Here is an 11,731-nt window from a genome sequence, read left to right as displayed (position 1 = left end):
TTTCGCAAAGGAGAAACTCGATAGTCTTCTTCCGCGGTTTGTGAAGATAGTGATATCCGTGGCAGCGAACACTGCAACTTGCGAACGTCTTTTTAGTGAGCTTGGAAGGATTCATACAGCTAAACGTAATAGGCTGCTAGCGAGTAAGATGCTTGATATTCATATAATTGTCAAGCGCGTTCGTCAACGCCCTAAAAGATTCCGCCCGGGACCCAGGCAAAAAGCTACTTTTAAAACCGGAGCCTGACTTCCCTCTCACACGGAGTCCGCGACCCACTCGCACGAGTCTCTTCTTCGCGCCGACCGCCTCACAGGAGAGCATCTGTTTATTCAACGTTTTGCGTGCTGGCAGCAGGGCCCCGTATTCCTTGCTTGCCTCGCTCGACCAAGAAGGAAGGAAGCGAGATGGAGAAATCCGTGCGTTCCTCGAAGGCGCCGCTGCTCGGGTGCATGATGAGCCGCATACCCCTGCAAGTCATCCAAGCGGAGGCGCGGCGGAGGTGACTCCTCCGAAATGCAGCCATCACACCTCAAACTACCGCTGCTGTTAAGCACCGTTTCGGTGTGTTCGCACATCACCGGCTCAAACAATACTCCGGACACGTGGTAGCAACACGCACAAGCCGTGTATACCACCAACAGCTGCAGGTGGTATACAACCCAAAGACATGACGTCGCAAGCTGACCTTCAAACCGAGTGGCACTATTTATGTGACCGTTTAAATAGTAATATCGGGCGACGTTTCGTACTTCAGTTTTCAACCTGCCTTCCTCCACCGTCGTCTCGGTCCACCCCACTGTGCGGCGAGACCGACCCGCCAGTCGCCACTGCCGCCCGTCGCCCATGCACACCAACACGGAACCGCTGTTGCTGCCGGTGCTGCCGACGACGGCAACGGCCACAGCGCCGGTGTCACTACTGCCCACGGACAGCTCGATGATGCCTCCTCCGCCGCCCGTCGCCGCAAACGTCGTCAGGCGAACGGACCCACTCGACGCCTTGGATGCATCACCACTCGCCAGAGACAGCGATCCGCTCGTGCCGGACGGCGCAGTCCACGCAACACGTCGCCGCTTGTGGTACTGGCGCTGAACCCAGCACCGCCGCTCACGCGGAAGGACCCGCCCGTCAGTGGCCGCCGGCCAGCTCGGTCGAGCCGCCATCTAGGCCATTTGTGCCCGACCCTTCACTCCGCCACAATGGGGTCAGTAGCCCGGACACCGCCGGCAGCAACAGCACCACGTCCACGAGGACATTGACACTGAGCGGCGTGACGGACCTGAAGACCGCGACATGGAGCAGCGGGCTCACGCCGACGGATCGAGATGGTACGCTCATTCTGCTTTTGGTGTTCAAGAGCTGAATTCATCTAACTTTTGTTATTTTTTGGTGCTGTGTGGTATATAGATAATGTAAACAGTATAACAAGAACCGACTTCCTACAATTGAGGTAGTATTTGTTGATTAAAAATGTATATATGTGCATTTGTATATTATTGTATGCACTTGGGTATGAGTACTGTTGGACCACAACTGTTTGGAGCGAAATGCCACCAAGCAGTGGGAGCACTAGACGGGCGACAGCCATCTAATGTCCAGGGTTTCGCAAGGAAGCCAACGCCTTCCTGCGAGATATTTCGAGGCTGTCGCACTCCAAACACCCGGCCAGCCTAGTGTGCGACGAGCTCAAACGAGATCCGAGTAGTGAATGTTCTAAGCTCATACACCACATATGCGCTATCGGTGTGTTTGAAAGTTCAAATTCGGCACTCAACGAGAGTTACGATGCATATATTCTTTTAACTACAATGGTTTTCTCGAATTTCATTAAGGTTACTCAACCATTGGAGCTGAATCCTGCGTCATTGACACGGTTTTGGCGTGGCGTCGCTGATCGGAAGCCTTGTCCCCATATTTTGACGCATCTTGTACGCCTACTGGACACGGCGGTTGCTTCTATGAGTTTTAGGTCTGTATCCCATCATCTTACAACGGTATTTCGATAGTATCTTCCAGTCTTACTGGTGGAAAGGCCCTGTCATCGCAACTTGCTATTCGCAAGAAGCAATGCGGACTGATTCACGCCACGGCACCAGTGCCACATGTTGTGTTCTAGGTTGGCGACCAGAGCGTGCCCCCCCCCCCCCAGATGATGAGCATCAGTTGTGAAATCCAAGTTTTCAAAAGCACTTCGCCCTTTTCCTTGGACAAGGCGCTTCCCGGTCGTACACATCGGGGACGCAGAACAATGCTGGAACATCGTAAGCTAATGGTTATACCTAAAAGCGCGCGTTTGCAAAAACAAAAATAATTATATTTATTTTAAGTAGCAAAAGGAAGTTCGTCGTGGTGTCCGCAAGTGGGACGACCATGACATCTATCATGCTCTTGCGTTCTAGCTGCTGGGGTAAATGATTTCGGCCGCTTCAACTACTTCAATTATGTAAGCACCGACGATATACCTATACATCTCCACATTCCTCTGGCCTGTGGTGCCGTATTTGGCTAAGGTCCTCAGCGTTCGAGTCAGCGCGCAGACATGGTGACTAACTTGGAGCCCGTGGACTCCAAGGGCTTTAGCTCCAAAAGTCGCACACTACTCGATTAAGTGCGCTCACAAGATTCTCACATTCCAAGTTCAATACTGCGAAATGTAAGATCAAAATAGAGTCTGAGCTACTTCGTAGTTTTATACACAAGTCATTCTCAAATTTTAGTATCGCCAATATAGAAAAATGTGAGCCAGCGTAACCTGTGAAGCTTACAATTTCAAATAATGGTGTGTTGACAATCCAATAATTACACCAAGTCTAATCCTAGATGCTTATCAACGACGTTGTTTGCGAAAGCGTATCTTATTCGCGTTACGGTGGAGAGCTTCATCCTATTGACCAAAAGTGCTGTAAATGTCGATAGCTACCCACCTCGCTCTTCCCCCCACAATCATATTCACCATCATCCAGCGAGGCAGGTAGGTCGCCATGACTACCCGCCCAACCCAGCTCACCACTCGTAGCACTCCAATGGATACATCAGCACGTGGTCACCTTGATGGAGACCAAGTCCGTAGCGCCTGTACAGCACTGAACACGAAAAAAGCCTATAGAAGCTACATCAATGGCATCACTACATGAATCAAAGCGACACAGCAATCTCCAGACATTTTTTTCTGCGCTGACGGAAGTCTCAATCTCGATGTGTGTTTCCCTGAACATTTTGAGGCTTTCTATTGCATAAAATGAACGAAAGCAAGATCAAGGTAACTACGCTTAGTGGCTACAGAAGTGCGTTAAAGGATGTTTATCGTCAGAAGCGAATAGACCTGCCTACAGAGTACTTAGATGACCTAAAAACATTTTTTACAGGACTGATGAGGGTGGAGGCGGATGATGATCAAGAAGGACGCCCACAAAAACCAGGCAAAGAACCGTTCACGTTCTCTCTGTACATGCAATTAGTGCTGCGAACTTTGACCCTAAGTGACAATGGCGTTGCGCATTTATTCCTGCTAACGCAATGGAATTTGATGAGTCGCTCCAAATCTGTCGAAACGCTCCATATCGCGCACGATTCGCGACCTCCTACAGGAGGCTGGGCTGTGGCGTGCACACGAAGAAATCCAGCAAATGACAGTGCGATTTGACCCATGCAACATCGTGTACCATTGGAAATCCGATGGCGCTTCCACAGGATGCCCGAAGCGTTCATTTTTCCACAGCTAGATGCGCTAAGCGTGTGGCGCATTTGGTGGTTCGGTCATCCTGCCACGGGGTATCCTCCATTCGGAGCACTGCAGACGTCTGATTTTACCAAATCCAACCGCAATTTTTTTCCGAATGGACAGTGCTAGTACGCCACATTGTGGCCGGTGTCGAGGCAAGCACAGGGCAATCAATGCAAAGCCCGTCTTCTCAGCAGGCTACAGATGATTTATTCCTCGTTGGTTAGGCCAAGATCCCGTTAAAGCAGCCCAGGTACGCCGAGAAACAGCGCCCGGATCGCGCCGTCACCACTCTTCGGCGAATCAGGCAAGCCATCCAGGAAGCCAACCCAGAGGCTCGACGTGTTCCATTTCGCACCAGAAACGGTGGTAGGGCGAATAAGCAGATGCTAGTCTGCAAGTTAACGGTGTCAACAACACACAAAGCACCCATGTTAGCCACAATAAAGCGCAGATCGTCGCAGCTTACCTTCAGCCTGCTCGCCAGTGTGCAATTTCTATTCTGAGTATTAACCAATAGGATATCGCGTCTTTTTTTATCTTGTCTGTGTTACCCGATCTCGACACAAGTCATTGACTGATTTGCAGTACTGCGGCTAATCGCACTCTTCAACTCTACACCTTTTCTTAAGCAAACTGATCATTTTTTCAAGCAAAGTGGTTTCTGATATATTTTTCCCAACCAAAGTGGTTCGATGGCGGGACGAAAACCAACCACTGGGTGCTTGCAATGCTGTTCGACGCCACCGCGCCGTTGCCTTCATTCGCGAATTCACCACTCCGTCCGAGGCCCTTCACCGAGACAATGGCCCCGCAGTCCACACCCTTGACCCCTCAGTCGCCCCCTCCGACCTCACGCGAGGTCAAGCAGTTCGAGCGCGTCAGCGCCAAGAAGCGCGTTCTTGACGCGACACTGCTTTAAGACCATTTCTTTGTACCGTGGTCATATGAAATTTAGCTGCGTTTAAAAACATTAAATCCGCAAATGCTCTTTTTCTCATCAAACTTGGTGAAGTTTGCCGTTAGCATCTACAAAGTATCTTGACGAAGTTTGGTTGCTGTATGCCGACTCCTTCACGCGTGAACATCTCGCTCACCAACCTTGCTCCTCGTGCGACCCAAACGGCCAGGTTGTTACCCATTTAGCTTACCCACTTTGAAGCGTCCTTTCAGTGGGCGGTCGCACTTCATGCCTTGAGGTCCAAAAAAGAGGAATGTAGTTAGAGCTATTTATAGAATATACCCAAACGCCTGGAAACTCCCCATTTCGAGCGGCGGCTCCAGCCGAGTGGCTTGCTTCTTGCATTGCAATGCCTTACAAGACCGATAGCTCATCGCGTAGAGGAGATCAAGCTCTATTCAACGCTTCTCTTTGCTTCATACGTTGTTAATTTACGGATTTAAAAAAAAATTGGTCGAGCATACAAAACGGCGATTTTGTGTGACCATCGTACAAAAAACTGTGTTAAAAGCATTTTCCTAGCCGAGCGCGGCGAGGACATGGAGCTCGGTAAGTAGCTTAAGTACGAACCACTTTGGTTGGGAAAAATATATCAGAAAACCACTTTGCTTGAAAAACCTCAATCAACCGCTTTGCTTGAAAAAACGATGAGAAAAGATGTAAATACTGAGATATATCACACAGTTTATAAACATTCATAGAGTATTGCTGTTTCGATTTTAAATTTTGCCGAATTAAACTTGGAATTTGCAGTTTTGTTTTGAAATTGAAAAAGGTGTATTTTGACCAGAAAGAGGCACAAGTTGAAGTGAAGTGGTTTAAAGCGTGTTTTCGAGGTAGCAAGTGTTGTTCTACTACTACTTACTACGTGTTGAATGAGGGATTGAAAGGAAAGTAACATCGTAAGGACGACGGGCGGTTGATCGCCGACCAGCGTGTCGGTGGCCTTCCGCTGGGCCATGACAACGCGGCCTAGTAGGCGCTCACTCGGCGAAGCTGGCGGCCATGTAGAGCGCCCAGGAGCGCGAGAGGCCGTCGTCCATCGTGGCCTTCTGCAGCACGCCCAGCGCGCGCTGCTTGTCCACCATGGCGAAGTTCGCGTACAGCAACGAGAGCCACGCGTTGCTCGTGTCCTCGCGCGTGACGATGGTCTCCTTGGCCAGTACCTGGTCCCACTCCTCCTGCACGAACTGCTTGGTGCGCACGAACTCGGTGACGGCCGACACGGGGATCATCTGGATGCCGTGGATGCAGTACTTCTCGGCGCTAAACCACGTCGCGTAGTCCACCTTGTTGTCGAAGAAGATGCCCGTGACCTTGTTGGGGCGGAAGTTGGTCGGGTGGATCTGGTTCGCGTCTTCGATCAGGAAGTACGTCTTGATGGCGTGGGCGTTCACGCGCGTCATGAGCTTTCCGACGGCCTCAACGGCGGCGTTGTTTGTGGCCTTGCCGTACATGTACATCCCGAAGGCGAAGTTGACGTCCTCAGAGGTACTCTCCTGGTCCTTGCCATCGGCAAGCGGGGTGACGCCGTGAGAGTACGAGTGGCCACGAAACCAGTCGAACGAACGGAAGCGCGTGAAGTACTTGTCCTCCGCGTCGGAGTTGGCGACATCGCGCACGAGCAGATTGGCCATGGTGTTAAGTTTGCCCAAGTCGCTCCAGTTCGCGTCGAGGCGGTTGATGATGGCCGCCGTGTGGATCCAGTAGCCATAGTGGAAGTGGTGGTCGTTGTACATGGTGTTGCCGAAGTCGGAGTTGACATCCTTCGTCTTGAAACCTTGCGAACTCACGATCCCGCCGTATATCTGGTCGTACTGGAGCTTGTTGGTCCAGCTGTTGGTCACAAACGGCGCCATCACGCCGCGCAATTTGCTCAGGCACGTGTTCAGGAGGTTCTTGTCTCCACCCACGACGGCCGCATCGTTCGCAATCAAACACAGCGATGCATACTTTTGCGCGGCCTTTCCGTTGAAATAGTAGCTGCCATCAAGCGGAATGGACCACGCGCCGTTGATGTCTTCGCCCAGGTGGTCGAGAACGCGCTGCTGCTGAGCCACATCTGACGCAATTTTGCGGGACGGGTAGAAGTCTTCGGGCACTTGCTGAGTTTCCTTGATCTCCCAGACAGGATCAGCAGAACCGCCTGGCGTCGTGAAAGCCTGGTACACTCCGCGAGTCGTCGAAAATGCAACCAGGCCGTCAACCTGGCGGACCCCGGTGCTTGTGTCAATCGTCTCGACAAGGTGCTTCGTAGCGAAGTGGAGAAGACCAACAGAGCAATCACCCGTCGTCTTCCACTTGAACGCGTAGGAGCTGTCGTCGTGAAGCTCCACATCCGCTGCTTGCACGATGCACAACTTGTGCTGGTCGAGGGTGCTCACCCAGGAGTCGTCACCAACGAGCGCCACGCGCAAGATGCCATCGAAGGCTCCAGTACTTTTGAGCGCGGAGTTGCCATCAGGAGTCAAAGTGATTCCCTTCTCACTTCGACCGTCGCTTGAAAGCGCGTAGATCACCCACTTCTCGCCGGAATTGTACGTAAGCACGAACTTGGAGCCTTGCACCTGGCCACCAAGGGGCTGGCCGTTGACACTGGAAATTGCAGCATTCGACACAAGACGAGGAGTGAGCCCCGAATACTTCATCGAGCTGTACACCATGCCAGACACAAGGTCCGACACCATGGTGCCACTCGAGGAGCTGGAAGAAAACTTCACAGTCACACCTTGGTCTGCCCAGTCTACGACTTGGAAGTTCGGCTTCTGGTACGCGATCTCTTCGGCTGAAAACATGAACTCGCGAACCATCCCGTGCGCGTAGTACTTGACGGCATCGCTGTTTCCGGAGCTTCCACCGCTAAAGCGACTGCGATACGGGTAGCTCACAGACATGCCGAAGGGTGCGTTGTCGACAACCATTTGCAGGGAGTATGGGTTGGGCCAGATAGGCTGAATGGCAGCGTTCGAGTCGTGCGCAATGATGTTGCCCCACCAGTTGTTCGTCGGGATAGCACGGTTCTTGATCACCGACGAATCCAGATACTTGGGAGGACAGAAGTCCATCATGGCGTCCGTGTGCTCGACCAGGTAGCTTGGTGGTTCCAAAGCTCCAAGCGTTGTCGAATTACTGGTGCCGACGTTGGGGGTTGCCGGAGTTTCCGGGGCTGAAGAAGCTGCATCAGAGTTGGAGTTGGTGTCATTCGACACGGGCGCATACGATGGCCCCACATCACCACCAATGCTGGAACTGCCATTCCTGCCGAGATCTTGTCCAAAAACGTTAGAAAGCTGCAGGTGATGGAGAACTGCCCCAAACCCGATCAAAGCTGTCGCGGAGATCTTCATGGTCCTTCCAGGAGACGATAGTAGCTTGGCGTTCTTGACTGCTCGTTTGGAGTCAAAATGACAAGTGAGTTCACAACTCTACTTGCGCCGTAGCAGACTGCAAGAAGGTAATGTCCATGAAGTTCCTCCTTGAGGTCGTGGCGACTTACGTAGCCACGTATTCCAGTACACCACTTGCACATGCTCGACGATCAGGCGGAAGCAAACGCCGTTGTAAATCCAGTCTTTCGGGTCTTAACCAGCCTCTTACGCCCAACGCAGGTCAGTTGCTTGACCTGCGTTGGGCGTAAGTGGCTGGTTAAAAGGTATTTGCTGCTAGCGACAACTTGTTAGTCAATCGCACGTGCCAAAGCAGACTCAGACTTGGGCAAACACACAAAAAACAAAGCAAGGGTGGTATCCACTGCGGTCAACACAATTCGACGAATTCCTGGAAAACAAAAAGTCGATCGAGTTCAAAAAGATATGCTGCGCCAAAACTTGATATTTGTCAGCATTCATCTGAGTACGCCACGCCATCTTGAATTGAACCCGCCGAGACCATGCACAATACACCATGGTCGATCGATCGAACAGCGCTTTGCCACCCACAAGTTTTCGGTGTTATCCTTCCCAAAGGATCAGTGCATTGGAGCACTGCATCGGTTTAGACCCAGGCATATTTTTCATTGCTGAACCAACGAGGAAGATACGCCTGCGAGCTCACATTCCCGCCGTGAAACACCATGGCACTTGACAGCGAGAGCTGGCGCTCAGCCACCTCAATCTCAACGAGATGGCGGACTTCGTCGCGCACTAAACCAGACGGCGGGTCCCAGATCACGACTTTCGTGAGCTTGAACTTGCGTGCTTCTTGCATCGCCAAGTCCAGCAAAACACGGGTGGTCTCAGCAGCATTGTCACCGGAATCTGGGAACCGAGCACGATCTAAGTACAGCGTTGACTCCTTCAAGTTGTGCCACCAGATCACGAAAGCGTCATCGTTGATCTTGACACCACAACATGCGGGCAGCTCGTCGAACCCTGCCACTCGCGCGTAGTGCACGCCGTTGACGAACTGCCACTCAATCGAGCCGCGGGTCGGCAGGATCAAGAAGGCCTCACGCCCTTGAAACTTCTCGCCAGACAACTCCTCCATCAAGCGGGCGTTATCAGCTTCGAGGAACTCCCCCAGCTTATCGTCCACGAGCAACGTCTCGAACTCGGCGCTGTCGTTACCGCTGTCGACAGTCTTGACGTTCCGAGGGTGGTCAACCTCCAGTGTAGCCATCTTGGATGGGTGGCACTTCCACCCGAGCTTGTCATAGTACGTCGGTCCGACGTCCGAGTAGAGCACAGAGACCAACGCTTTAGGGAGCTGCTCGAGCTGCTTAGCCACTTCGGTGAGAAAGAAGCCTGCAAGCCCGCGCTTTCGGAATTCCGGGAGCGTGTAGACCGAGCTGACTTGGTACGAGTAGCCATTTTCGACCTCCCCCGAGCTCCGGCGGTAGACGCAGGGGAACCGAAGGGTTTTGCAGTGGCAATACAGCAAGTCTCGACCGGCTACGAGCCCCGCGTCACTCAAGCCGGATTTCTCTTCAGATTTGTCCACGAGGGCCCAGAAGAGAGCTCCAGCCTCGGAGAAGGCGGTAGCGCGCTGCGCTTCATCTTTCTGCTGCCATTGCTGCACGTCCAGCAGAGGAGCTCCCCAGTGCTGGTGGTCGTCGGTCTTGCACTGCACCTTGAGCGTCTCCTGCGTCAACTGCACCAGGCGGAACATGTCCATCCTGAAGAGGGGGAGGAATGACACATACACACACCATCGATCATGAAATTCCAGCTAAGTACGAATATGTTGAAGTGGCATGGCTGCGTTGAGCACCATGGACTTGCTGTATGACTTCAGTGGCCCTTGGCTTTGCCAAGGAGCAATGTATTATTATGGTCCATTGTTTATGGATACCAATCTAGACCCAGGCGTACTTTTCGTTCCCGAGCCAGTGAGGAAGAGGGGCCGTGGACGCTTCACTGTTCCCGTGGCCAAACACCATAGCACTCGATAGCGAATCCACGCGCTCGACAAGCTCAATTTCGAGATGGCTGCGCACTTCGTCATACAACAGACCAGAGGGTGGGTCCCAGATAGCAACCTTCTTCAGCTTGAATTTGCGTGCTTCCTCTAAAGCCGTGCTCAGCAGTAGTCGCGTGGTCTCGGCAGCACCGTCACCAGCCTCCGGGAAACGAGCACGAACCACGTAGAGCGTTGACTCCTTCAAATTGTGGCACCAAATGACGAACGCATTCTCGTGAATCTTCACACCACAGCGCGACGGGAGCTCGTCGTACCCTCGGACCCGAGCAAAGTGCACCCCAATGCAGAATTGCCACTCTAAGGAATCGCGAGTCGGCAGCACCGCAAACGCCTCTCCTCCTTGAAATCTCTCGCTCGATAGCTCGTCCACAAGCCTGGCGTTATCCGCCTGGAAAAATGCGTCGAGCTTGTCGTCCAGAAACAAAGACTCGATCTCCACTTCAGTCTCATTGGAGTTGGCGTTGTGCGGGTGGGCGACGTCCAGCGTCGCCATCTTGGACGGGTGCAACCTCCACCCGAGCTTGTCATAGTACGTCGGTCCAATGTCCGAGTACAGCACAGACACCAAAGCTCTCGGGAGCTTTCCCAACTGTTTGGCTACTTCTTTCATGAAAAACGTCGCCAGTCCACGCTTGCGGTGTTCTGGCAGTGTGAACACTGACCCGATGTGGTGCGAGTACCCGCGCTCAATCTCTCCAGAGCTACGACGGACAACGCAATCGAAGCGGTGGCTTTCACAGTGGCAATACAGCACAGTCTGACCCGGCACCAATTCCGTTGCGTCCCCGTTGTCCTCCACGAGGGCCCAGAAATTGGAGCCGCGCTGGGAGAAGGCCGTCGCGCGTTGCAACTCTTCTTTGCGCTGGTATTGCTGAAGATCGAGCGTCGGCGCGCCCCATTCCTCAAAGTCGTCTACCTTGCATTGGATCTTGAGCTCCTCCTGCGTCAACTGCGCCACGCGGAACGTGGACATCGTCGATCTTGTGAAATGAGGGGATCCCGTGCTCAGTAAAGTACGATCACAAGCTGGTGGAGAGCAGCAATGGACGGTGCGGAGGCATTTGTCGGCGATGGGAACTACGTGGGCGATGGCGGCGAGTTGCTGCAGCGTTTGTGGTACAGAACTGGATTGTGTAATTCGTTAGTGACGTTTTTGCCTAATTGATGGCTGGGTTGGTTGTTGTGCTACGGGGTAGGGAGTTTGCCTCGTGGAAGATGATCCGCAACTGCCCCGGTCGATACGTTGTCAGGCACAAGAAGCAAGCTCCGTTCTTGGTCGACGGGGTGCCTGTGACTGCCGTTGACACTGAAGACTTTGTCCGGAAAGCACTGGCGAAATCCGAGAGTGACGTGCCTGCTATCGTTGTGCACGACCTGGTGAGTCCGCGCTGCGTTGATCGAGTCAAGGTTGTGGTGTTCGGAGCTGAGGGAAGCGGTGGTGGTGTTATCACCTACTGCAAGCGAGAACCTGCGTCATCGAATGAAGGACAGGATGCAGCAGTTGTCTACGTCCACACTTTGAACACGGCGACCGGCTTGCGCAGAAAGCTTGGAGGTTTACAGATCGACCACGTCCTCAGACTGACGGACGACAACTGAGAGCATAAATGGACAAGGATTTTTAAGTGTA

At 52.8% G+C, this 11,731-nt stretch overlaps 4 protein-coding genes across 4 annotated transcripts; 1 reads left to right on the top strand and 3 right to left on the bottom strand.

Moving 5' to 3' along the window:
- Nucleotides 1-7,327: 7,327 nt before the first annotated feature.
- On the bottom strand, nucleotides 7,328-8,030 carry IUM83_05502 (putative endo-1,3(4)-beta-glucanase; the record flags this gene model as incomplete). The annotated part of the gene is made up of 2 exons (XM_067929643.1): nucleotides 7,328-7,335; nucleotides 7,412-8,030. The coding sequence occupies 2 exons, from the start codon at nucleotides 8,028-8,030 to the stop codon at nucleotides 7,328-7,330; spliced, it is 627 nt and encodes a 208-aa protein (XP_067799535.1).
- Nucleotides 8,031-8,676: 646 nt separating this feature from the next.
- Nucleotides 8,677-9,795, bottom strand: IUM83_05501 (uncharacterized protein; the record flags this gene model as incomplete). Its single annotated transcript, XM_067929642.1, has 1 exon — nucleotides 8,677-9,795. The coding sequence occupies one exon, from the start codon at nucleotides 9,793-9,795 to the stop codon at nucleotides 8,677-8,679; it is 1,119 nt and encodes a 372-aa protein (XP_067799515.1).
- A 181-nt stretch (nucleotides 9,796-9,976) lies between these two features.
- Nucleotides 9,977-11,074, bottom strand: IUM83_05500 (Acyl-CoA N-acyltransferase; the record flags this gene model as incomplete). Its single annotated transcript, XM_067929641.1, has 1 exon — nucleotides 9,977-11,074. One exon carries the CDS (start codon nucleotides 11,072-11,074, stop codon nucleotides 9,977-9,979), a length of 1,098 nt encoding a protein of 365 aa, XP_067799732.1.
- Nucleotides 11,075-11,143: 69 nt separating this feature from the next.
- IUM83_05499 (uncharacterized protein) lies at nucleotides 11,144-11,700 on the top strand (the record flags this gene model as incomplete). The annotated part of the gene is made up of 2 exons (XM_067929640.1): nucleotides 11,144-11,217; nucleotides 11,298-11,700. 2 exons carry the CDS (start codon nucleotides 11,144-11,146, stop codon nucleotides 11,698-11,700), a joined length of 477 nt encoding a protein of 158 aa, XP_067799577.1.
- Between the last annotated feature and the right edge of the window lie 31 nt (nucleotides 11,701-11,731).

This window comes from Phytophthora cinnamomi, assembly GCF_018691715.1.
Source record: "Phytophthora cinnamomi strain GKB4 chromosome Unknown Contig4, whole genome shotgun sequence".
Taxonomy (NCBI): Eukaryota; Oomycota; class Peronosporomycetes; order Peronosporales; family Peronosporaceae; genus Phytophthora; species Phytophthora cinnamomi.
The sequence above is the reverse complement of the archived record's forward strand: the minus strand, read 5'-3'. Positions and strand labels throughout refer to the sequence as shown.